We start from the raw sequence: 27,202 nt of genomic DNA on the forward strand, positions 1-27,202 counted from the left end.
ATGTGAACAAATGCAATTACTGCCATGTTGCTGTAAACTCACTAAGCAGAGGTGTAACGCTTGGACATGGTTACGCAGGAGAGCGTGTGTTTTCTGTCATTGACGCTCGCTTCAAATCCCGCATTAAGTTGTCTTTGGTGAATCGAGCAGCCAAACCAGGAGCACGCCACAAAAGCCTGGTAAGAGGGAGTCCGTTAGTGAACATAAGTCAATAAAGGAACTGCTTTTGTGCTCCAAAATAATGCTAAACATACTCGGGATGGATGGCTGTCCTCTTCAGACAGAAGAATCACCAACCAGGCCACAGGTTGAGTTTTAGTTCTGTGACAGCTGTGGAAAATCAGACAAACAGAAGGTCTTTTCATGTCATTTATGCCAAATGAGCACAATAAGATTCAATCCCGAGGATGCCACTCAAATAGGGTTCAACTTGTCTGAACTCATTTTCGACCTGGCTTCGCTGATTCGCTGATGATAGTGTACTTCAGTGTACCCCTTGTCAATCAGGCCTGCAGAGAACGAAGACCAGAGTGGATTTGAGGGGGTGTTGGACCCGTGTTGTGAAGCCTATAACCCAAAAAGTGAGGCTGATGTTACCTGCCATATGTGAGCAGATGAGGATCCTTCATTTCATCATACATTCATACAGAATACTGTGTATTTAGTTCTTAAACTGTTACGCGGTCAGAATTTCTTTGAAAAAAATGTTTTTGCTCTTCTGAGTACAATAATGCAATGTCCTCTTGCTGCACTTCTTGCGTACTGATATGCAATTGTACTTGTATGGACAAACTGTTTTGAGTGGAGGACGAGTCAAGCTTTTTCTAATGTTGCACAAAAGGACCTGTGACCAGGTTGTTTAACAAAAAAGTGATTTGGAACATAACCATAGGATGCGTGTACATCGCAGCCGCCTCTGTTGACATGTAATCTCGACTGACAAGAAATTTCAAAGATCGAATTCAACACATTTGGAGGATCAGAATTACTAGGTAGTTGTACAGTACTCGAATATACTTTAATTACAGAAATATTGCAGGAATTTTGAGTAAAGAAGCCTATGTTGGCAGGAGAAGCAGGCCCCTAAGTTAATGTGTTGCAGATGCCTCCTGCTGGCTCACAGTGTAACTTTTACTTACTGTCCGTGTTTTCAGCCCATAACCAAATGCTGCTAAATGTCTCAGTATTATTCTTGACACGACTATGGATTATTTAAACTATGAGTCAAGACACAGAAGGGTTTTTATATGAAGTGTGTTCATGTTTGTGGCCAAAAAAAATCCTGCTCTTTTATCTGTCATTCAATTTCTGTCACATATTAGCATTTTACAACCACACAAATGCCTCACATAAACCAGCGTTTGTTTCGCAGTGGCATGATGGGAACTGTTGAGTCAATGGGGTTTTTAGTCTACTTTTGAACTCCTGTAAGTTATTATGTCATACAAACATTATATTGTGTGTGATTTGACTTGTTGAAGGTGATTCTGATTGATATTAATCTGAATGTGTGTACATTGTGTTTCTTATCTACCTCTCTGGGTGGCCTTTTGCTGTTTGTTTTATGATTTATATCTTTTCCCTCAACACTACAGTCATTCGCACACACACACACACACACAAAACCCACAGCTGCCACCTACTGGTTACTAATCAGCATTGCAGGTTGGCGCTCAAGCTGCTGCTCTCGCGATATCTGCTCAGTTGCTTGGACCAAAACAGGAAGTGAAACATGGCAACGGTGTTCGGAGGAATAGAGGGGTAAGAATGACAACTAAACTTTTTAAAAAACAAGTTTATCTTTATCTTGTGGAATTATCTCTTCACGTTGGTGTTTGTTGCAGGCTTTTATTCCCGTTTTTATGGTTGTCATTCATAAACGCTAAACTATAGTGAAAGAGTTTTCTGAATGAGTGACGAGGGGAAGGGTCTCGTGTTGTGTGTGTCTCGTGATCAATTGTCCCTCGTATCCTGTAAAGGGTTGCTGTCAGTTAAAATCTCTGCATCATTTAATGTAAATGTGTATGTGAACATTTGATATTGTGCCCGTACTGCCTCACCTTTCATATCAGCAAATACATGTTGTTGTTTTTTTTTTGTTTTTTAACGAGGTATTGTTGTCTTGGTGGTTAGTAACTCGTGTATTTCTGTCTCTCTCATGCTCCTTATCCAGTGGAGGAACCCACTCCAAAGCAGTGCTGGTCTCAGGAGATGGGAAGGTCCTGGCAGAGACCGAGGGACTGTCCACCAACCACTGGGTGAGATGAAGATGTAGGCAGGTTTGGAAAAAATTAGAAAAGGCACAGAGGACGATCGGGGATTTGTAGATTTCTTAAAGGTTTACGTAAGAGACTGTGTTGTCATGCACCTGGTTTTTATTCTAAGGATATATATATATTTTTTTTTTTTTTGTCTGTGTCTGCTACAGTTGGTCGGTGTGGACAAATCTGTCGAAGTCATCAACGACATGGTCCAGAGAGCCAAAGTCAAGGCAGGACTGGATCCAAATACTCCATTATTCTCACTGGTCAGTCAGACTGTGTGTCATGTACAGATTATTGTCTGATAAAATACTACCAACTCTAAATTCTGATTTCTGTGTGTGTGTGTGTGTGTGTGTGTGTGTGTGTGTGTGTGTGTGTGTAGGGCATGTGTCTGAGCGGAGGAGAGCAGAAGGCTGCCATCGACGAACTGATCGCCCTCATGAAGGAATTGTTTCCCAGTCTCAGCAAGCACTATTTCATCACCAACGACACCATCGGTGCCATAGCAACGGCCAGTGATCGCGGTAACCTGTCATTTTTACTGTTTTTAACTTGTAACAAAACTTTAAGCATGTGTGCAAACGTGGCCTCTATTCACCCTTAATCTCTTAATGCATTCTTATTTTCAACCACCTCACCGTATACACTTGCCTATATAATTATATGACCTTAAAAGCTCATTACAGTTTACGGCTTCATACTTTATCCTCTTAGGTGTGGCTGTGTAAAAAATTATCTCACTGTTAGTGTGTCTTGGCTTGATGAGATTTGAGTAGTTAATTATTATTTAATATGAGTCAGCTCAGCAGAGACCGTCTCTGTTTTCTCTTCAGGAGGTGTCGTCCTGATATCGGGGACCGGCTCCAACTGCAAGTTAGTCAACCCTGATGGCTCACAGATTGGCTGTGGAGGCTGGGGTCACATGATGGGCGATGAAGGATCAGGTAACCGTGGTGATGCATATGAATCATCTTAATGCACTGTACCGAACTCTTAAGACATCTTTCTGTCTCTCAGCATTCTGGACCGCTCATCTGGCGGTGAAGACGGTGTTTGATGCCAAAGACAACCTGGTGGCTCCTCCTCACGACGTCACATATGTGAAGAAAGCCATGGAGGAGTATTTCCAGGTCAGGCTGCAACAACAGCGATAAATGTGTTTGTTTATACAATGATACCAGCTCATGCTTTGAATAGGGGATGTGCTGAATGAAGCAGGTTAACAATCCTTTATGCTGACGTTGGGTAAGTGCCTGTCAGGGTAAGAAATGAGGCAAAGGCTTCGACACATCTGAGAACTCTTGAGTGTCGTCTGATTCAGGGACGGAGTGTTTCTGTCTTCTGATGTTGCATGTTTAAATAAAACTGAACTTACCTCAGGTGTCAGATCTGATGGGCATGCTGCCTCACCTCTACAGAAACTTCCAGAAGTCCCACTTTGCAGGTTTCTGTAAAAAGCTGGCTGAAGGTAGGCAGCACTTCACTTCCTGTTCAGTTTTGATGTGATGGGCTAAAATTGAAATTAAAAGTAAAATTCAAACTTTGTGTTAAAGGTGCAGTGGCAGGGGACGCTCTCTGTCAGTACGTGTTCACTCAGGCAGGGAGAGTCCTGGCAAAACATGTAGAAGCAGTTTTACCTGCCACGCAGGAGGTAACACACACACACACACACACACACACACACACACACACACACACACACACACTTGTATAGTCATTTACTATCTCCAAGCTTTTCTCTTAATCTCTCCCTCTTTTCTTGGCAGCCTTTATTAAGCGGAGACTGTGGCCTGCCCATCCTGTGTGTGGGCTCTGTTTGGAAGAGCTGGGAGCTCCTGATGCCAGGTCAGTGTCTCTGTGGCCCTTAACTGCCTCCCTTCGTGCTCACACTGAAAGACAAGAGAGGTGTGGATGAAGCTATCTACACGAAGAAGAAGTCTCAGTTTCTGTACCTCTCTGTCTCTTCTCCAGGGTTGGCTGAGGTCTTGGAAAAGGTAGCATCATCTGACAAGTTCAAGGGCCGTTTCCATGGCTACAGCCTCCTGATTTTGCAGCAGTCTTCAGCCCTCGGAGGCGCCAGTCTTGGGGCTAAGAGTTTAGGTGCTACCATAACTATGGATTATGCAGCCAATACTAAAGTCTTCTACAAACACACCTTCAGCAGCAGTGAATGAGAATGTAGATGTACTGACCAGTTTGTAATTATTAGCATATTTGCTCACTTAAATAATGATAACGACCATTATAATGATTGTGTAAGAATGGTATAGCATATGATTTGATCTCAATACAAAGTACCAGGACAGTGGTTGAAAATATTCTAGATCTCAGTGGTTTTAAAGGTCTCATAGTGTAAATTCTGATTACCATTTCTTTTTGGCTGAAGCAGGTCTAGGTGCTTTATAAATACTATGAAAGTGTCAAAACGCTCAGACCATGGAAATATGCACGCAGCCCGTGTTCATCAACTGAGCCGTTTGGACTTCTGTAAGTTTGTGATGTCCCAAACTCGCACTCATGTCATATGTCCACCTCGACACGGCCCACTGTCCAACCTTTCAGGTGGAAGACGACACTGACGGCTCATTCTGTTACGGAGATAACAAGCTTCAAGAAAAGAATCAGCCAGTCAGAAGAGAGGGTCAGTGATATCAATGTGCCTTAAAGACACAGAAACAAAACAGATGGTTCTTGGTAGAGCTCCAGACAGAAGTTGAAGGGAGGAGATGTGATATTACATCGAGATATTTTTGGTCCTTAAAACCACAAAAATATCTTCTCATAGATGTCAAGGCTGCAAATAAAACACCAGAAAAGAGTAAAACATGGGACCTTTACCAGCTGTGTAGCAGCTATTCCAACAGAGGTGCTATTTCTTTCATTGTACTGCCAAATGCAAAACTGCTTTTGAACTTTTTGTTGACATTTATGATTTATGATAAAAGTGCGATTGATTTTGCAGAAATTGTGTGCAGGGTTGCAAATCACCTCTGACCCTCAAAAAAATGAAATCAAGCAAAAACCAAAAACTCGCTTGCTAATGTATAAACTTCCAAATTTAAAAACTTGCGAATACAAGTGCACTCCACGTTTTGTAAATCCTTCTCACAGATTGTAATTCTGTTTTTTTTACTATTTACTAGTAAATGATGCCATCACACTCCCCGTTCACTTAAGACGGACACATCACAGTATCTGCAGTTATTCACTGGTAATGTAACAACTTCAATGAGAAGCATTTATTCCTCATGGGTCCATTTTAATACATGTAGAAATCAATCTTTATTCACTGCAAATCAATCTCCTCTGATCAATTTTATGCAAAACCTTTTGTAATTGTGAGACGTGATGTTTGCATTAGAGAAATATGTGTCCAATAAACATTGTGAATGATTTTCTATAAAACAATGTACTGTTTGGCTTTCAAAGTTGGGATTCGAGTCCAAAGGAGGAGAAAAGGGAAGCAGAAGTAATGACAGAAGTGCCGGAGTAGCTGTAATCGTGTGTGCTGCCACGGTGAAGAGAATAAATATATTTGTTTAAAAACATTTTGAGTAACATTCCGCTGTGAGTCTCAGGCAGAGTGACACTATATAGTCTTGACTGCTGTGGTGGAGGACTGAGGCTTGTCTGCCAAGGAGGAATCAAGGAACCATCAACCATGTTTCCTTCCAAACACCTGAAGGTAAAAAAAAAAAGATTGATCAAACCTTTATCCTTTTTCTTTGAGTTAAATAATGCATAAACGTCTGTTTTCCTGATGTGTTTTGAATTGAATTGAGCATCCAAATGAAAAGAAGAAAAGACTAGGTACGTTAAAACCTGAGGATTGACCTAAATTCTCATTTCTTACAGTTTTATCAATGCAGTTTTATTGTTTTCAACAAATGTTATCTGTGATCTGATTTTAGTTATTGTGCTGCAGTTTTTTATAGTGATTGAAAAATAACTGGTAAAATGTAAAACAATGTGAATAACAACTCAGTTAGATTTTGCCAAAGAGTTCAGTGGTACTTTTTTTATTCATTCAATTTATTCACTCATGTTGAAATACTTTTTAAAAAAAATACAAAAAAAACTGCATTAAGGTTTGTGCTAGATTGGATCAGACATCTAAAAGACTGCTCTGACTCTACGCTGCTGTGATTAGTTGTTTCACTGTCAATTAACTGGTCCTGAACCCGATCCTTACCCCTTATCCTAAACCTCCACTTTAACTCGCCCACAATTTAACAATCAATCAAGAGGCAGCGCGTCCCTCCAGCTGATCCAATCTAGCACCAGCCCCTGCATTAATTCATGTTCGGCCATGCGGGGGCAGCAGAAACAAACTGGGAAGACAAAACCAAATTGACTTTATACTGCATATTAAATATGACCAACTTTGAGTTCATATCCGTTAATATCAGTTGTTGGCTGAGTCCAAAAATCGAGTTGATGTTCATCAGACCATACGTCAATAATACGTCAATAATACGTCATTCGGAGCAAGTCTCGCGTAGCCACGCCCCTTTTCGGTTGAAAAAAATAATCCTGCCTTCTGCAGGCTCGTTTGTGAACAGTGAACTAACAGCCAGTTGCTAAGTCCTAAGAAACTGTGACGCCTTTGGTTTTTGTGGCATTTAACCTAAAAAAAAAAACAATTAAAAAACAATGGATGTTGCCGCCAAAATTACTGCAGTGCAGTAACAAACAAACAAAAACAAAACAAAACAAACCATAACAAACTTAAAAGAAGGTGAGGCTTTCTACAGTTTACTTTTTATCTATCCCTCACCACAGTAATTTGGCAGCTGTTCTTTCTACATTACAATTAATACATTATAGTGCCACTCACACATTATGGTACAAGTTTTATCCCATTTTTATTAAGTGATTGAATTACATTTTGCCATTAATAAGCTTAAATAACACTTATAATTCTGGATTTCTTTGTAATAAAGTATTTTTCAATGCGTCTTTTCTGTTTTTACTCCAGTAAATGATAAATGATAAAGGCACATCCTTCACCTTTGCCAAAAAAAAAACAAAGCTGTGCCGAAGCAAACTAGTATTTGTGTCATTACTGTTGTCAGGTTAACCTGCATCATCAGTACGTCCGACCATCCTCACACGGTGAAGTCCCTGTTAGTTAAGACTCTCAACCTGCCTGTTTTTCCCCCCTTTCCAGAGGCAGGATGGATGTACCTCAGAGAGATTCGTCACCACCTACAGCAGTCACTTTAAACCCTTCAGTGAGCTCCAACCACCGCGGCACACCAGAGTTGAAGCAAAGCCTGCACCGGCATTCATCACTCCACCACAGGTTGGCTGGATTCACGGATGTATTGATTAACGCAGACGTCGTCTGAACGGTAGATTGATTCTCTTCATTACTGGTTGTTATTTTCACAGAGTAACGCTGAAACCTGGCCGGTATTTTATAAACACCTCTACAGGACAACCAACAGCATCTATGGCGCTGGTGTTGGCGCACAGGTGAAACAAAACAACTCACACCTGCTGCAAGTTCACACTAACATCCATCTCTTTTTGATCTGGTTTTCCATTACCTGTCCCACCACAGGCCTCACAATCTGTCCTCTGTGTCCCAGCATCCCTTTTGTTCCCACTTACCTGCCTTCTTGCCTCCATTTGACATCCTAACTCTTTCCATTTACGAGGCAACTGGTTCCACCCTGTCAGGGCCAGGACACGGGAAGTCGTGACGGACATTTCAAGCAAATATCAAATACTGTTTCACATTTAGTGGGAACTATTTGACCATTTTTCGAAGATGTGCACCTAATTTTTTTTTTAATTTTTTTTTTTAATTTTTTTTTTGTACTTAATCGTGGCTGCCGCTTTGGTTGTCCATTCATGTTTCTACTGTTTGTTAAGCAGCATCTAATCTTAAAGCGCCACACAGGTTTTTAACAGTGTATGGTAGTAACACATTTATCTTCCTCTAATGTTGTTTAAAGGCGGTTGGCAGTCAGCTTTAAATAAAATGTGTATAACTTGTTTCAGTTCAGGTTGCTGTGTGTTGAGGACTGTATTTATTTACTGCTCTGTGCCACAAATTGCCACTTCAGGATCAATGAAACGTATCTTCAACCTTGAGTTACTGCCACCTTCTGGCGATAGGAAAGCATTACTACTAGGTGGCAATAAGACCAAGAGAAAACATGTTATTTTTAAGACAACAGTCACATAGATTTCTTATGACTTAATAACTATTTGAAAATCACGTCCCCCTTACAGGAACCAGGATTTTCCTGCGCAACTGGGCTTCCACCTGTCACGGATAAAGGTCAAGAGCAATGTGTTTGTTGTAAATATCTGCAAGAAGTTCTCTCTGTCTCTCTGAAGAAGATACACACATACACAAGTGAAGCTGGCAGGTGGAAAGATACTCAATCCATTTTCTCCTATTAGCAGCAAACGTGTGGAAGCAGCATGAGGCAAAAGATGAGGCACAAGGGAAGCCTGATATTCTCTACCAGGAAGGTCAGACGGCTGCTGTTGTTATTTTAGGAGTGTTTGACTTGATTCATCTGGTGTTTGTGCAATCGAGCTGCAAGTACAAATGAGAAAACCGTTTTGAAGTCCCCAATATCAATGCCTTTGACTTGTCGACTTGATATTTTGTATAATTCCATTCAATATTTGTGCACTTTCAGGTGTGATTTTGTTGTCACCCAATGTTGATACGACCTACTTCCCTGTGGCCTTGAATTCCATTATCACAAACAAAGGTAAAAGAACTGCACTCATTTGTCGTTCAATACGTAAACTCGAACCCCTAAACGAGGTTAAGGTTTAGATAAGACTATGCACCATTTGTGATAAAGTCTGTAAAAATAAATGATATCATATTCATGCAAATTTCTCTCTGTATTATAAATACCTGGTTTATAATATCGACAATGCCAGAGAAAATCTTAAAACAATGACAAAACCAGCTTAGAGACAATTGAGAATTTCAAAAAACAAAAGAACAAAGAGAGGAAATGTGAAACCACAGATAAAATGATACTCAAATAACAGTCGAATTTGATGAAATAGAAAATTCAACATTTGACCCCTGAAGTGAGGTTTTATTGGGGTTTCTTAACCTCCAGGGCCACATACTTATTTAGTACCTGTTCGAGCAAAATGTATCTTTTTTTAATGTAAGAAGTAAATAATATTAAAACAATTAAATCATTTTTTTTTTAATTATAATACGTTAAAAAAGGAAATACTCATATTTCTTAGTTAAATGAGAAGATAAATATTAATCTCACATCTGTGCAGTAAATATAAGGTAATTATAAGGTAAGTAATTATCTTACTTTAGTATAGAGACTGTAAACTAAAACACTTTACAGTCTCTATACTGTAAACTGTATCCAGACCCCCTCAGCTCTGCAGCACCTCCCAGAAGGGAGGAGCTGACTTTCATTGAACCAGATTTAAGGATCTTGATTCATTTCTTGCATTTCTGTATTTTACTTCTTACATTGCGCTGTTACATTTATCCTATTTTTTTTTTAGCTTGCTTTATTTCTTTTATTTGAATGTTTTAATCAGTTTTAAATTCTTTTTTACATGTCCTTTTCTTCTGCTTAATATTTTGATGATTTTAATGGTTTTATGTGAAGCACTTTGAGTTGCCTTGTTGTTGAAATGTGTTATACAAATAAACTCGCCTGATTGTTGTGTGAAACAGTGTCACGACAAGGTTTGTGCCAGCATCTCTAAATTCACTCTGTAACTTCATGTCTCATTAGATGTTGACTATTTGGAGAACAGTGCCAATTTGAAGGGTTTGAATCCAGCTGTTGGAATGACAAACTACACCTTCTCCAAGCCAACTGCCTGGCAGTGCACTTGGTAAGCCATGAACACAAACGTCAACAATTTTAAAAATGTCGTAGTTCCCTCACGCGTATCTCTCACGTATTACTGTATATGTGTCATTCCCTGACATTTTCTCTCCTCTCCTCTCGTTCGCAGCTGTGTGAAGAGACTTGAGTGTCCTGTTAGGTGCTGCTCAGAGATGAAAACCATCCCTCAGAGCAGCAATGTGCTTTTTTCCCACGTACAGGCGCCGAACTACAGCGCCGAGCCCACCAGGGAGCCACAGCTGACAGAGTATCAAGCCAGCTATGCTGCAGAGGTAAAGAGAGAGGGTCCACTGAGTGTCTATGTACGGGCTGATCAGTAGACCGTAGCCCTGTCTTTTGGCTTTTTATGTTGTAATATATTTTCTTTTTATCCTGTATATCTCCACCTAGTGGGCCCAGCCTAAGAGTCAGCAGTGTGCCTTTCACCATCGTCTTCCTCACCAGAATCTCCATCCTGAACTCTGAATCTTAAATTGAATCTCAATACACAGCAGATAAAAATGAAACGTTGTTTGTCTTTTGTGTCAAACGTGACATGCCAGTGAGTTTATAGTGCTGGATATCAGTACGAAATGTTACAAAGGGCTGCGGGTTTGTTCAGCCACCTGCACATTTCATTCTGTGATCCTCAGTTATCTCGCCTCAGGACACAGAAGCTGAAGATGAGTCATAGCACAGCGGTGAACCGTCCACTGGCAGGCACCCAAAAGAGGCAGTAAAATGTGTATGCTTGTTAGCATACTCGTGGTGGGAAGAGGCATGTGGCAGTGGTAGAAGAAGTACAGAGATTCTTGAGAAAAAAATACCACAATTTAAAAGTGACTAAAAAAAAACAGAAGTATTAACTCTATGATCATCATGTGGATGTTAAACTTTCATGTCTCTTGCTGAAAAAGTTAAGTTTGTTCCTGGGGTTCACTTTCCCAAAAACTAATTTCCATCCACTTCAGCGGCTGCTGGGACGAATTAAAAGTGTCACGATTTTAACAAAGTAAAACGATGACGGAAAAAAACTACCGCAGCCTGGATGAAAATATGAAGAAAACAGGACCTTCTTTTGGTTACTGATTTATTTTTCTCTATTATTGTTTGATTATTTAGGCACTTCAGGATCATTAGGGCTCTTGGTCGTGATTTGGAAATGGGATGCATCGTTTGTTTTGATCACCAGTAGAGGGATTTACACCCCGCGGCGTTTTTGGGAGGCCAGCGCTGGTCTCGTCTGTCAAGGTTTCCTCCTTCTTCCTTTTGCTCGGCTCTTGCTTTCCTTCCGGGGAAAGACTCTCCCACCCTCGACCTGACTACTACCTTGGACAACTCTGTGTTATCCCCGACCCTGACTGCCAGGAACCTCAGCGTGACACTCGACAGTCAACTCTCTCTTACTGCCAACATCACTGCAACGACATGTTCCTGTAGATACATGCTGCACAACATCAGGAGAATACGTCCTCTTCTCACTCAGAAGGCGGCGCAGGTTCTGATCCAGGGTCTGGTCCAGGTTCTGGTCCAGGTTCTGGTCCAAGTTCTGGTCCAGGCTCTGATCTAGGCTCTGGTCCAGGTTCTGGTCCAGGTTCTGATCCAGGTTCTGGTCCAGGTTCTGGTCATCTCACGTCTAGACTACTGTAACTCCCTCCTGGCAGGTCTACCTGTTAGTGCCATCCAACCTCTGCAGCTCGTCCAGAATGCCGCAGTTCGACTGATCTTTAACCTCCTTAAATACACTCACATTACTCCGCTCCTCCTCCTCCTCCTCCTCCTCCTCCGCTCCCTTCACTGGTTACCAGTAGCTTCCCGCATCCGTTTCAAAACATTGGTACTTGCGTACCGTGCTGTGAACAGATCGGGTCCAGTGTACATCCAGGACATGGTCCAACCTTACATCCCAGCCCGCTCCCTCCGCTCTGCTTCTGCCAATCGGCTTGTCGCTCCCTCACTGAGCTAAACACTCTACAAAATCACGACTGTTTGCTGTCCCGGCTCCTAAATGGTGGAATGAGCTCCCCAACGACATCAGGACAGCAGAAACTCTGTACATCTTCCGCCGCAAACTAAAAACACACCTCTTCCGAATTTACCTTGAACAGTAGAACTTTAGTAGCACTTAAAATGGTACTTACTTTTAGCACTTTGTAGTTTGGCTTTCTTTAAGAAATTGTATTTTCTTGATTCCTGTTGTTCTGGATTTTGTACCCTCATGGTTGAAATGCATTTATTGTAAGTCGCTTTGGACAAAAGCGTCAGCTAAATGAAATGTAAGGTAATGTAACATGAGCACACATGCCCCAAGTTCATTTTAAGGTTGGCCGGACCTGTTCTGCATGTTTTTCCTCTACCCTCTTATATTATATCAGATAATATTGGTAGACATGTCACCGTTTAAAGAGGCCATATTTACAGTCTCTTTAGTCAAATAAGCTTGTCACCCAGCATGCCAGGAGGGGCTGTTTGATGTCTGTTACTCCTCTGTCTGAACATTAACATCTTTACTTTCCAGCAACTGCTCCGTATTTGCATGTTTACACATGAATTACTGAGCACTGGTTCCTACCTGCAGCAATCTACTCTGGCTCAAGTTTCCGGCTCCATATATGTGAAATATTTCTCTCTCCTTCTTAGTGTTTCCACTTCTTCAATGTTTTTTTTACGTTTGTTGGTTTAAAGCACAGGTTGGGCCGATCAAGCTCACCGCAAGGTTCATGTAGGAGCTGTTCACTTTTCCACTATCAGTGTGTAGATGTTGTACATGTTCAAACTGATATGTGGTCAGAAAAATGTAAACATGGACATTTCCATAGCAACCATCTGCTGAGGAAGATCTTGTGATATGACCAAAAGTCCCAAAGCAGCAACTAAATAGACCTTTTGGTGAGGTTATATTGTTAATTGCCATTTCCATGGTTACAGTTTAAACAATGTGGACAGGAAGTCCCTGTAAGTGTTCAGAAAAATGAAAATGGGTACAATGTGTAAAAATTTATATGACTACACCCTCAGCTGCAGAGGTTAATGTCATTTGGTTTAATATCAATAAACCAGTGATTATTGTGTTCTGAACACTGACTTGCATAAATCTCTGGGGTGTTTGCTCCTGCAGAACAGGCCTGGATGAGGCAAATTGAATTTCATGAGTAAGGAGGGGGGGCGGCATGGTGGGCCAGTGGTTACCACCATCGCCTCATACTGTACTGGCCCTGTGATGGACAAGCGACATGTCTGAGGTGTAACCCCGTCTTTGCCTCAAGTCAGCTGGGATATTGCATTATTTTGGATTTACAAACAAAATGTGGTAAGAATGCAACAACACGGAAGGAATTTGTCTTTAACATCTTTATTCATCTTTTTTCATTATTTTTATTTGTATTGAAATTCATACTCTGTGTCTTCTGAACCTTTTTTTTGTTGTTTTTAAACGGCTTCTGTCATCTAACGCAAACAAAATCACCAAAAATGATTTCATGTTGTACAATCCACCTGGCGGACATTCCTATTGGCTTCACCAGGGTGCCATTCGACAGCTGTGGTCCAACACTGTACGAGGAAGTTCCCCTTTAAACCAAGACTTCACTGTCTGCTGCACGCTGACAAACAGAGCGAGGCAGCAAGGGTGGACAGAAGTGCAGCTTGTCTGATATTTAGATATTCAATGTACAGTGCACATGTCTGCTTAACACCAGGAGTAAAATACACAAGACTTTATTTTTTTTTTTTTTATCACTGTTTTTACCACAAATGAACAGTGGCATGAAGAGGACTGATGTTCACAATACAGCCTCTGCATTTTAAAGCCAAAATGGCTGAGATCTAGAAAAACTGACTGAATAATTCACGATTCTCGCTGGTTAGAATCTGGATTTCCTGAAAAGCATCCTCACATATACAACTCTTTCCTATTGGCTCACAATTTAATGGATATTGTACTCATACAAGGGAAGGATGCTTTAGGAAAACCCAGAAAACAACAAAGATTGAAGGTTTTAAAGTAGAACTTCCTCAAAAAAGTCGATCCGTGTCCTCGGATAGGACGAGAACAGCAAGGAGGCAATACTGTTTGCCACACACTCCATACTGCTTTATTCTGGTGGGCCATGGCGACACCGTTTCCTCCAACAGACAGGACTGAATGGACACCACAGGCTACTATACCCAGTAGAGACACAAAACGCCTCATCCTCAAAAACATGACGCAAAAAAGAAAAAAAAAATAAGAGGAGAGGCTATTTGAAAACCTGATTTGGATATGGACACTTGATCTGATGCTGAGCAAACCAAGCTGTTCTGGCAGATAGAGGCAGTGGCTGAGTTCCACACCAAATAATCCCCCTCCCTCCTCCCCTCCCGGTAACAGGGTTGAACACCTTATAAATCCAAACTGAGCCAAAGAATTCAACACAAAAAAATGATAAACTGAAGTTTTATTTCAGATTCAAAACGCTCCGACCTTCCCTCGAGTCACATTTTTCTCATTAAACTCAACTTAATTGGGACATTTCACCACCTCTGCTCCTCCACACTGGACCAAAGATAACATGGACTTCCACATAAATTGGGAAAATAATAGCTTCTCATCCATGATTACAGCTGTCCATGTATGTTCCCGATCACTTCAAACCAATTGTGCAGGAAGGGTGGGGGTCTGTACTTGGTTTGGAACAGAGCCTCTGCAGATACAAACAACAACAACCCGCATCCCGAGATGCACAAGAGCTGTGATGTCACAGGGAGCTTATGACATCATAGGAGCAAACACTAACGGGTTTGACTGACTGTGATGACTTTACAGAGCAGCGGCAGGAGCCCATGAAGCCCCCTGAAATGTTAGTCCTTCTCTCGCGTCACTGTCATGGAAACCCTCGACCTACTACAAATGTTTATTTCCAATTTGACAGCAAACAAATTAAAATGTGGTTGAAGTCACTCTTTAACTTTTGGATTGAAGATTTGTCGTGGCACCTCTCCTGGGTAGCTGCCTCGGTTCTGGGGGAGCTTCAGTGAGATCTGCGTGCTCTGTAAATGTCAGCGGCGTCATCTGAAATGCAATGAGCTAGCGCCCGCAGTAGGGCGGTGCTGGTACTACACCCCTCCCCCACCCCTGTTCCCAATGTCCCTCCGTTTACAAGAAACAAACAGGAAATAAAAAGATTCAAGAAACAAAAAGAGAAAGAAAGAAAAAGAAATCCCCCCACCCCCCAACTGGGCCTGCCAGCACGCCACTGACTTCAAATGTGTAGGTGTGTGTATGCGTGTGTGCGTGCGTGAGTGTGAGAGTCAGTGTGTGTGCGGTCGTGGCCGCCAGAGTCTCTGAGAATATGTGAGGACTGGTGTGTGTGTGTGTGTGCGTGTGTGTGTGTGCGCGTGTGAAGGCTCCATGGGGGTGAGGGGGACTCCTAGTATTTCTTCCCCGGGACGAACTCCTTCGCTTCGGGATTCAAGATGCTCTTCCTCTGCAGACAGAGAAGAAGAAGAAGAAGAAGAAGAGAATTAAAAATGTATTCATTCCCAAACTGACTTTATAATCTGAGTCTAGAAAAAAAAAAAAAAAATCTGTTGTGAAATGATGTAATTGACTCACCGCCACCTCCTCCAGGTTGCTGTGGTGATCGCTGACGGACAGGCCGTTGAGCTGCTGCTGCAGCTGCCCCACCCCCTGGTTGTTGAGGTCACGCGAAGGAATAAACCAATCCTGGTCCTCCTCCTCCAGCATTTCCTGGAAGCAGCGCTCCAAGAACTCCTGCTCCAACAGCTCCTCTTCCACCTGGGACACGCCGAGAGAGGAACAACACAAGTAAGACCAAAGCAGCAAAAGAAAGTTATAGATAGAACAGAAGGTTGAAATGTTTAAGTGTCAGATTTAATAGCCATGTCCCCTGTTCAACTCTGGCCAGGGACCTCAGTTGCATGTTGTCCCTCATCTCTCTTTCCATTTATCTACTTTATTATCCCTAAAATTATGACCAAAATATGCACCGAGTGGGAAATTTTTCCATTGAAAAATAATCATGTCAGCGCTCTCAGTGGATTAACATGTAACGGAGACGGTCTCTGAATGACCTCAAACATATGCTTTGTATTCCATACTGTACACATTTGATTGGCCAATAATACAGGCAGATTATGTGCACTGTTGCAGCAAAATGTGAGTCCAGTTTGACTTTTTTTGCGGCGTGTTGTTTTTAAACCAGACCGATGTGCATCATGCAGTGTTCTCAGTGAAGGACTCTGTGTTTTGACACCGTGCAGATGTCTGAAAACTGCCTTAAGAACAATATTATCAGTATTATCAGAGCCTTGATGTTGGGACAGAGTCCACCAAACAAGATAAAATAAGTTTCCCCAGATGACTTTTCCAAATTCACAAATGAAGAAGATTGGTGGCCGAGAGGGTTTATGTGTTGCAAGACAAAGACGGTTCAAAACCAAACTAAGGCCAGAAAAAGGTCTAAAGCATGAACACATCAAGTCTTCAAGTTGTAAATCTGAATTCAATTGATAAGAATTCAAAGTGTGGACAGACACACGCACCTGTCTGTTATACTCCTCCTCGTTCTCCATCCACATGTACTCGGCAAATGGGTTGGCGTCACTGCCCTCTCCCGCGTGCCCATTGGCCACCGGCTCCTTTCCTTCCTTTCCTGGAGCCCCGCCTCCCGGTGTCTTAGCCACCTCTGGACCGCTCATCTCAGCCGGCTCTGCAGGGGAAAACAATGACACGAGCGTTATTGGTGTTGAAGTGGAAAAACCCTGCAACATTCTGCTTCATCTTAAAACTTCCAGTGTCAAAGCACACAGAAAGAAGCCGAAAACGATTCTTTAGCCAATTCCAAAAAAATCGAATTCAACACAATGCATTCTCGTCATTTGTTTAAGTCAGATAACACTGACTCGTCTCCTATTCATTACCCCACAGCTGCTTCTTATTGACATGATGTCATTTAAATCAAGGCTTTGACATTTCAGCCTGGGATCCAAATTCAACAAATCATCAATGTCTCAATTACATTTGAGCTGCAGCTGGAAAACTGCTCCCGCGGGTAAAAGAAATCTTCAGAGTCTCCCTGCTCATAAACGATAAAACCACCAAACAATAATTCTCCATATCTCACAATCTGAGTACGAATTGGACTGAAAACTAACAGCAGCTCACTGCTGCTGCTGCTATGTGCACAAACACCAGTCAGAAATGCTCCGCCATATCGAAAAACTATTCAGCAAACACCTAAATGGGCCCGAAGGCTAAATAGAATCTTTTATGACGATAATCAATGGTGTTCCCAGGTTGGGGCGTTTCAGTGGTGCAGTAAAAGGCCACAATTTTATTATTAACCAGAGAAACAAACACACACAGGCCCAGAGACGTCATGAAGATGTACAACGCCATTAACAGGAAAACAAACAGGGTGTTAAATCAGTTGTTTTACACTAACGAAAAGAAAAAAATACAGCACAATGTCAACTTCTTCATCTCCCTACAGTTTAGCTTCAGCGTGTGGAGCAAAAAGATCAAGCCACATAAGATTTACATCTAAAAGAAGAAATAAAACCGCAAAGAAATTTCACAAAAACTCAAAAGTAGCATTAATAGGGGAATAATAAAAAAAAATTTAAAAAAAAGTTTTAGAGGCTCTTTGACTGTCCAAGAATAAACTGAAACAAACATTCAGATCGAAGGCAAAGCGCTCGGCTGTGGGCTGAGAATCACTACCTGTAATTGCCATTCATATATGCTGAAGCATGTTTTCACCCTTTCAGCTAACCACTGACGTTTCAGCCAATCATGCTGCTTCTCAACAGCTTTGCCAGAGATGCATCATCAAAGCGGCTGCGAGTAGAAAGGAAAAGCGCAGGCTGGTTTCTCCTCGTCAGAATACAGTTCGTCATCAGACTGGTTCAGTGTGACGATTACAAATCTGCAGCCAAAATGCAGATGTGCCTTTTCGAATGAGATTTTCATTGCGTGGAAATAAGCAAACTCTTAATGTTGACCTTTACATTCTGCATTGAATAACCTTTTGGCAGACATCGTGGAGGAATTTATAAGGTTATGTTTCCATTTGATGACCTCTACACGCAAATTCTACAGTAGCTGATCATTTCCTAGTTAACTACCTCAAGAAAAAAGTATTTTCCTAAAATTATAACTTGATTGACCTGCCCTAATAAAAGTGGGACCACCTCTAAATTAAATTGACGTCGCATTCGGCTGTTGCCACCTGAAATCCACGAGACGGGACTAAATTTCCCCAGTGTGGGACCAGTAAAGTCTTATCTTCTCCGCCACCATCAACTGGTTTGCTCGGTGCGTGTCAGGATGTCCCACGAAGGGGAAGAATACGCCCGACTGATGTGATCTGAGCAGCGAAAATGTTTGTGCGGTTACTTCTCAGCTTGGTGCGGATGGCTGCACATGATCCAAGAGAAGGCAAATGCGGTGAGTCACCCTATGTGATGGTGCTGCTGCTGCTGCGTGGAAGCCGCAGGCGTAACGCACATCTGTCCTGCTGCTCTCGGATGGCTTTAAAGGCCTTGAACGCACCGGCTGCGTGGCGTGTGCGTTACCTGTGGCCGCGTGGCGTCATGTCATTTCGGCGTCCGTGGCAACGAATGAGAGATTCTCCCAAACAGACCCGACGCCCGTTTTGAACAGGGAGACGATCCGTGATCACATTTTTTTACTGTGTAATCAAAGCAGAAACAGTGTAGACTTCAATTATGTCATTTAGAGACTCCAGCAGGTGAGAGGCGGGATGGATGTTCTTCGCTGCTGTCTCTCTCCTCTGTGTCGTCGTGTAAAAGATAAACCACCCGCCTGCTTTTTGGTTACAACTCATCACTTGTCAGACCTCAAAACTTCTATTTTAAATGGACCTGCAGCGAGGACACACACACACGCGCCATTTTAATTTTAACCGAGGTGAAATCTTACATTAGAGCGCTTTATTTTACGCTCCTCAGACTGGGTTACACCCCCCCCCCCCCCCCCCCCCGTCTAAACTGCAAGAAAACTAAAGATTTGTCTTTTTTTCTTTTTCTTTTCATGGATTTTATAAAATTGTTCAGGAATAGGTGTCAAAACACAGGTGAGGACAACACAAATATATTACACTGCTGCCAACACAACGATAGCGCCCACAATGTTTCCACATTTTCCAATCTCAGCAGTTGGAAGTCTCAAAAGCATCAAACGGCGTGTAAACCTCTTCAGACCGAGAAAAGTCTCTTTACAAGAAGTGAGAAAGAAACTCTCCACAACCAATATCGGGTTCCCCTCATCCAAATACTTCCTCCTTCAGTCGGTCATTCCCCAGCTGTACAACCGTACTTAGCCTGAACAGATAGAAATGTAAATGGGTTTCGGAATATCTGTGTGGATGAACACATCCTCAATGAAGTGGTCAAAAGAAATAAATTTATACAGGATAAGATGCAGCAGAACCATAATCTGGAGCATCCTGCGCTTCACTTTCACTTTTTAACTCGTGTAACTCTAGACACCACTACTACTACTACTACTACTACTACGATGATAACTGTTTATTGAGCTGTATATTTTGTGGTCACAATTTTTTGTTTTGGAAAATCAAATGAAGTTCTTACTGCACTTTTAGCAAAATAATAAAAAATAAATAACATTTTGATTAAACTTAAATCCAACAGCCTTTCCAGCATGAAATTACCATTAGAAATCACCAGATCACAAGTGTCCTACGATTAGTTGTGAAAAGACGGCGATTAAATGTGATCAGAAGTGGATCCTGGCCCTTGTGACACACACACACACACTGTATTACCACCATGATGAAACTGGCCCACAATAATGACATAATCCTCAGACTGCCAGCCAGCTGCAACAGACTTGTCATGACTCAACTGCGGCCTCACAGCGGGGAGGCGGGGGGTGGGTGGGGGAGGGGTGAGGAGGGGAGGAGGGGAAATGATGAGCTCAACCGTGCACACAGCTCCTGGGTCAGCCTGATGCAGACAACGTATTATTGCATTGTTGCAATGTTCGACTTTCTGACTCGCACGTCCGAACGCTCAGAAACGTCACCTCCAAAACATGACCCGCTTCCAGATTCACAACGTAATGTCCCTCTGACGGCGGTTCCTGTTCGCTCTGTCGGTGTCTTTGTAACCAAATCACCATGTGCGAGGCGAGCGGAGGCGCCGACAGTACGGACACACCGTCCCTTGGAGGACTTCAAATAAACATGCGTGGTCTAAGTAGGTCAGTGGACTAAGAGGTGTGTCTGTTTCTGTCTGCGGGCAACGATGAATAAAAAAAAATTAAAAAAAAATAAAATAAAGCATAATTATGCAGTGTAGCGATTTACACGTTACCTATAAAAGACAAAAAAAAAAAAAAAAACAGGAGGGTGAAAGGGGAAGAACAATTAGTCAGAAAATATAGTGAGAATAAGGTAATGTTTGAAGTTTGTGCCAGAGTGTTTAAATTGATTTTTTTTTTTTTTTACTACAGTTTGTAAAGTGTTGAAGAACAAAACAGACTTTTAACATCAATTGGCAAAACTTACTGGATGCTTTTTAACAAACGCAGGACTCTTCAGATGCGGCCGGCACGCGAGACAGAAAAAAACAAAAGGAGACAACAATGAAGTTTACATAAGATGACTATCAGGAAAATGTCCTTCAGACATGATTTGGAGGTTAGACCGCAAATTATTCTTTTGGCATCAATCAAGCAAATCCTAAAAATACCATTTCTGGCAGCTTCACAACATGTGAAGACTTGCCAATTATCCTTTGTTTAAAATTTTATTATATGAATATTTGGGGGTTTTGAACTGAAGGTTGGGCAAAAAACAAAGCTGCATGAAGGCCTCACATTGGGCTCTAAGAAACTACGACAGGAATCACAAGTAATACTTGACAGTTTTGACATTCTTAAATTACTCGCTATTCTATAATTGAAAAAAAGATTAATCAAGGACAAATATAATTTGTTCTTTCATTCCAATTAGATATTTGTATATTGCGAAATCCTTAAGCCTAAAAATAGTCCTGTGAATCCCAGCTGTAAAATCGGTTTCCAACTCTGAGAACGTGCTTCTGCTCAGGCGACACAAGTTCAAGGCAGGTGAACCAGAATAAATAAGAAGTAGAGAGAGTGAGCATTATGCCATGATGTGCTGCATGTAGTGGAGTTAACATGTTGCATAACCATGTCGCTGGTCACCATGTAATATTTAGTTCGCAGGGCCTGGATCGGTGCGTCCTCTGTGCCAGCAAGCATGAGGGCAACTTCATCCAGTTCAATTAGGATTCAACAGTCGAAAAATTAAATATCGTTCGGCGGTGGGGCGTCACAGAAGACGTATAAACTCGGGAGAAAATTTAAAAATGTCAACACAATGGAGCTCCAGTTCTGAATCTGTTTACTTCATGTTGTTGAATGGAGCATTTTCCGACCAATCCTGTCACTCTCTCATATTTATACACAAGAAAGAAAACCTGCATCTTCCTAAATGTTAAAAAAAAATCCCTATCCACTTTTTCTTAAATCTTATTTTTAACACGTCCCTCTTTCATTCTTAATTCTGTTGCGTTTGAGGAGTGGATGGATTATTTTAAACCACCTATTAGAAAAAGTAAGGCGCTAAATTGAGATGGATTACTAATCATCAAATATTTTTTTCAAAGAAAAACACCGACACGTTCTGGTTCCAGCTTCTCCGGTGTGAAAACATGATGGTTTTCTCTGCTTTCTATGATCATAAATGGAATAATTTGGGGTTTAATCGTGGATATTTAACAATATCACCCATTTTCTGAAGAGATACAGAAACAAAATTAATCAGCAACACCTAAATTATTATTTTAGCCATTTAAAGTAACTGACTGGTTCCAATTAATCAAATTTAAGTTTTATAAAAAATAAAAAAATAAAGAATTTAAAGGAAGGTGAACAATATTACGTCAGATTTTACAGACTTAAAAATCAATTGAAAAAAATTCAAACCTTCAGATTAATAAATCGATAAGATTTAAAACATCAAGTTAATAGGTTTCCCTGACATTTCCCCTGGTCAGTGACATTACTTGGGACCACCACTTTTAAATCCCAACTGTGAGCAGATGGAATAAAAGCTAAATAAGTTTAAATACTAATACCAACAAAAAAAATACACCTGTTTCAACCGGTATTCTTGATTTTACAAAACTGTCTTTTATCTTCACATTAAAATACCAAAGTTAGTCTCCCGAGGAGTCTATTTGTTAAAGAATTTATGTAATTTCTTGGAACAACTCATTATAATCTGTGTATTTCCAGGCGGAACTAAAAAAAAAAAAAAAAAAAAAAAAAAAAAAAAAAGCAGCAGCTGGTTTAGAAGCATTAATGCGTTTTCTCCAACTCTTAGCTATTCATATAAAAAAAAAAAAAAATAAATAAAAAAAAAGGTTTTATAAACGGGAGGAAATAAACGGGCTTATGTAACGTAACAGTTAGTCCTCGGTATGTAACCGGAGCGGTGTCGTCGTGGCTTCCTTCTGCGAGCCTGCTAACAGGCTAGAAACCAGGTGTCCGAGGCCTACCTGGGAAGTTGGTAACCGGATTGGACGGTTTTAGCCGAGGTAATACCGAGCAGGCTCGTTCACAAAGACATCCAACACGCTCGCCGTGCTGTCAATGAAACGGGAGGGGAGGCCTTAAAATTTAAAAAAAAAAAAAAAAAAAAAGGTAGAAGAAGCTACACCAGCAACAACAAAGGGGGTTTTTTTGTTGTTGTTTTTTTTTTTTTTTTTTTTTTTTTAGAGATGGCTGGTTTGTGGGGAAAACTCTTATTTCGTATCCGAGTCGTGACGCCGAGGTTGCTTTTTTTTTTTTTATTATTTTTTTTTTAAATATATATATATATATATACATATATATATATATAACAGCTTAAAATTGCAGGCGAAACTGAAAAACACAGATTATATATATATATATATATATTAAAAAAAATAAATTAAAAACAACAACTCCCCGTTCAAGCACACACAACACACACCAAAAAAAAAAAAAAAAAAAAAAAAAAAGAAAGTCGGCTATCTCCAGTTAGCACGCTGCTACAAGCATGGCAGCATCACTGGGAGGAAAAAAAAAAAAAAAAAAAAAAAAAAAAAGCAGGTCAACAAAACAAGGCTGCTGGATTACACACACACACACACACACACACGACGAACCGCTGACATTAATGAGGCGTTTACGTGTTTTAAAGTTACCTGGCATCGTGCTCGTGGTGCTCGCCTCAACGCGTAACGCGACACAAAGTTGCTGCAACTATAACACCGAGGAGAGAGAGAGAGAGAGAGAGGGAGAGGGAGAGTTGTGTGTGAGTGTGTTGCTCCTCGTCGTCGTCGTCGTCGTCGATGATCTCCTCCGCGGGGGGATTTCACAGCGCTGCGATGCGACGTAGCTGCTCAACTTAGCTAAATCCTGTTAGCCACCTTTTGCTAACGTTACAAAGCTGGGGTCGGTCATGTGGTTCGGGTGAGGCGTTCGAGGACTCGCGGCAATGTGGGAAAAATTTGACTGTTTACGTTTTTTTTTTTTTTTGTGGACTGTTGCTAAATTTACAGCTCCTCATATTTTCTGATGTAGTATTTAGAGTCCAAGTTTTTAAATCAGTGACTCCTATATAATATATAACCTATTTTATGTATTAACATTAAGTGCAGTTACAATAAAACTTCTACACATTTCTGAGGTGTAAATTAATGAATTTGAGCAAACTCTAGATTAAAAATTAATAACATTTATTATCGAAGCTTCTGAAAACAGTTCATTGCGTTGAGCACATCATGACCTAGGCTGATATTGAAAACTATCAAGGAGCCCTGCTTCATGTCTGAATTCATCTAAATGCCGATTATCTGTGATTTAAAACACAACTTCCATTTGTAAACACTGGCACATGTAGCTGTGCAGGTGGACAGTGCACACGGAGAGCAAATGACAAACTGTCCAAAGTGCTGTCAGAGGGAACAGATGTTTGTTTATTGTGCAGAAAACTATTTGCAAAAGACGCACAGACGTGGCCCAACTATGCAAGCAGCGACAACACGAGACCTAGCCCGACCACAGCGGTTCCATTCCTGTCCACACAGAGGCTCATAGTGCCTCACATGATGGCTCACAATAGAAATACACTGTAAACCATTGCTCTTTCCTCTGCTGTCCACTGTGATTAAAAGCCAGGCTTTATTTTCTCTTTGGATGAAATGAGGAGATGTGATAATTGTGGTTCCCCCCCCCACCATCATATTAAATCAACTACAGACATCATGGCGTGTCACGGCCTGAAATTTATAAGTTTCTTTCTGCTCCAGTAAGAAATCTTTGCAGTTGTTAGTTACGCTAATTGAGTGAGTGACAGCAGCTGACTTTGTGGTTGCCTAGCAGCAAACGATGGCTGATCCAGGTGCTTCTGCCAGTAACAAGTTTAAGAAATGACCGCTAACGGATTGGAGGCATTAAAGCCAGGAATTTATTCATGGTGCAACGAAGACTGTAAGTCCTAAAAAAAAATAAAAAAAAAAAAAATAATATGATGTGACTTTTCTTTCAGTGTTGACATGTTGAAGTAACTACATACAGGAAACCACTTACAGTATTGTGTTAAACATGCTGTCTTTGTGACAGAGCAAACTGATCAACCTGATTGATTTTTGTTTTTAGTTCATAAAATATCAGAAAAGTGAAACATGCCCAAATCTTAAGCTTCCAGCTGCTTGTTCAGTCCAACCCAAACATTTTCAGTTGGCAACGATATGAAAGAGAACAACATATCGTCATATTTGACAACTAGAGACAGCTGATTTATTGTTCTGTTAAAATAAAACTTCAATTAACAAAATGTTTATAGGCAATTTTCTTGTAATCAACTGCTGTAATGGTTCCCAGCCTGAGGTTTAGGACTCTGTAAAGGGCGACAGGATAAACTTGACACAAGAAAACAAACAAAGTCTCCAAAACAAATCCTGCTTGATTCATCACCCTTCTTACTAATCTTTTTTTTTTTCTTTAATGTGAAATACTGAATTAATTGACCTCTTTGCACATAAAACCACCTCAGCACAACAATCTGACGAAGGAACACCACTTTGAGGTTGTTTGCAGCCCAAAGACAAATGAAACCCCAAAACCGAAAGACCACATGCAGACACGGGTTTGTTTTAAAGGTTTAGAAAAAAAAAATAATAAAAAAAAAAGGCTGCGAGCCAATAAACTAATAGAATTGCATCTAATTGGCTAATTGTTGCAACACTCCCGAGTTACAGTAAACCTTGACACCCGGAAATCAGGGCTCACAACGGGTCCGTGAATGCAGCATGTGAACAAACACCACTACACTCACTACACTCTCTTCCAAAACACAAATGCCTGCGTGGCCTCGGAAATAAAAGCAGTTCTAACGATTAAGTACAAATAATCCAACAAGTCACACTTTAATTAACGTTTAAGGGGAGTAGATACTTCTAAAAAAAATGGACCATCAGCTAATAAATAAGGTCTACTTTTAGGATCAGTGAGTACACAAGACTAAGATATGGATCTAACCTTTTTGAAGACTACATATTTTCATGAACTTGACACTGTTCCAACGTTATAGTTTATCACCACACAACTGTTTCTAATGTGCGAGAAGATCTCTTAGGTTGTTTTACCACATGTTCCTGGTTTTCATGACAATTTATCCTTCTTTTCAGACAGATATTTGAGGACCACAACAGTAGGTAGTGTTAGCCCTTTGTGGCATGTATGCAAGTTTGTTCAGACATGGGCCCGGGAATAGCAGAAGTTAATTGCACTGTATTAACATTGTTGATGTTGCTTTCTTGCTACTGTTTCTTTTTGCCTGGTGCTTTTTTTTTGTTTTGTTTGTAGTAAACAGTTAGCTGCATCAATAACAACAGACTCACCACTCAACTTCAAGTGCAAATAGGGGGGAATCCGCAAACCAGCTGTCGGGGGGGGGGGGGGAAATGTTTCTTTTCCGGTCCGGATGTTTCAAGAAAACCAGGCAGTAAAGAATTTCTTCTAACAACCTCCAATGAATATTTGTCTCCTTGGTCCGTTCGCTCGCGTTATTTGGCAAAAAAAAAAACCGATAAATCCACTGTTTTCTGCCTAAACGTTAGGAGGAAAAAACGGTATGTCGTGGTTGTGCTTGTCCAGCTGTACACTTCACTCATTGGTTGAAGTCTACGTCAGTCAGTGCGTTTGTGCGACACCATTGGCCCAAAACGATCACACGCCCCGCCCTATACACCCAGTCACTTAAGTAAACAAAATAAAACCCAATTTTTTTTTATTTTTTTTTCTTTCCTTGCCCCCTTCCCTTTTCTGTAATCAATAAGACCGGTTAATCTTTGACAGCGTGGTTGTATTAGCTAGGTCTGACCTTTTGGTTTTATTTTTATTATTTTACAGAAGAAGCTCTAGTTTTATGTTTATACTGAGTGTTTGGGAGGAGAAAGCTAGAGAGCAGAGTAAAAGTGAATGCAAGAGTGAGTGTGCACATGCTTTTCAGGGGGGATGGAAGTTTGTTCCTCATTCTTTACCCTTACATTGTCACATATGTTCTTTTGAAGGGTAGATATTGTTAATGTTTTGTAATGACTTCAGGTGAATGGCATACTTAACTTAAAAAAAAAAATTATGAACACGTTATTGTGTGCACTTTGTCTTTGATCGATGAGTTTATTGGGTGAGTAAAAGATTTATAATCTCCCTTGTTGGTTATCATGTGAAAGTATAAACAAATGAGAAAATATTTTACTCTCACAGGTTAGTCATAATGAAAGTCTGAAGTACTAAGTTAAGAAAATGTGGACAATTTAGTGTGTGTTGAAATTACTAAATAGCAGTGAGTAAATAATGCAAGGTAACAATAATATTGACAACTAAATAAGATCATCATTAAAACATGTGGAATACGTGGAGATTAAAAAGTATGATTGCAATTAGGGAAAAGTTAAAAAAAAAAAAAAAAGTTTTACCATGTAGCAGGCAGAGTATGTCTAATGAAAGATAAGGAAGTCTTAAACGACTCTTACACATTT

The 27,202-nt window shown here is 40.8% G+C and overlaps 3 protein-coding genes across 5 annotated transcripts; 2 read left to right on the top strand and 1 right to left on the bottom strand.

Moving 5' to 3' along the window:
• Positions 1-1,719: 1,719 nt before the first annotated feature.
• On the top strand, positions 1,720-5,753 carry nagk (N-acetylglucosamine kinase). Its single transcript, XM_069159241.1, has 10 exons — positions 1,720-1,761; positions 2,174-2,258; positions 2,429-2,527; positions 2,647-2,788; positions 3,098-3,208; positions 3,282-3,394; positions 3,645-3,732; positions 3,818-3,915; positions 4,031-4,109; positions 4,236-5,753. The coding sequence occupies exons 1-10, from the start codon at positions 1,733-1,735 to the stop codon at positions 4,436-4,438; spliced, it is 1,047 nt and encodes a 348-aa protein (XP_069015342.1). The 5' UTR covers positions 1,720-1,732; the 3' UTR covers positions 4,439-5,753.
• An 81-nt stretch (positions 5,754-5,834) lies between these two features.
• Positions 5,835-10,607, top strand: LOC138204106 (uncharacterized). Its single transcript, XM_069159242.1, has 9 exons — positions 5,835-5,949; positions 7,435-7,569; positions 7,659-7,742; positions 8,508-8,556; positions 8,682-8,753; positions 8,927-9,001; positions 10,019-10,121; positions 10,245-10,407; positions 10,526-10,607. Exons 1-9 carry the CDS (start codon positions 5,926-5,928, stop codon positions 10,598-10,600), a joined length of 780 nt encoding a protein of 259 aa, XP_069015343.1. The 5' UTR covers positions 5,835-5,925; the 3' UTR covers positions 10,601-10,607.
• Positions 10,608-13,830: 3,223 nt separating this feature from the next.
• On the bottom strand, positions 13,831-26,301 carry paip2b (poly(A) binding protein interacting protein 2B). Of its 3 annotated transcripts, XM_069159244.1 has the most exons (5): positions 23,360-23,606; positions 20,668-20,694; positions 16,658-16,824; positions 15,708-15,890; positions 13,831-15,579 (listed from the first exon to the last, which is right to left on the bottom strand). In XM_069159244.1, the coding sequence occupies exons 3-5, from the start codon at positions 16,811-16,813 to the stop codon at positions 15,523-15,525; spliced, it is 396 nt and encodes a 131-aa protein (XP_069015345.1). In that variant the 5' UTR covers positions 16,814-16,824; positions 20,668-20,694; positions 23,360-23,606; the 3' UTR covers positions 13,831-15,522. The 3 variants fall into 3 exon arrangements, with proteins under 3 accessions (XP_069015345.1, XP_069015346.1, XP_069015344.1); XM_069159245.1 differs by lacking the exons at positions 20,668-20,694; positions 23,360-23,606 and adding an exon at positions 26,060-26,301; XM_069159243.1 differs by lacking the exon at positions 20,668-20,694 and having other exon boundaries at positions 23,360-23,605.
• Between the last annotated feature and the right edge of the window lie 901 nt (positions 26,302-27,202).

This window comes from Embiotoca jacksoni, unplaced genomic scaffold (assembly GCF_022577435.1).
Source record: "Embiotoca jacksoni isolate LCO1_2020_lvr unplaced genomic scaffold, fEmbJac1.0.p SCAF_24, whole genome shotgun sequence".
NCBI classification, from domain to species: domain Eukaryota; kingdom Metazoa; phylum Chordata; class Actinopteri; family Embiotocidae; genus Embiotoca; species Embiotoca jacksoni.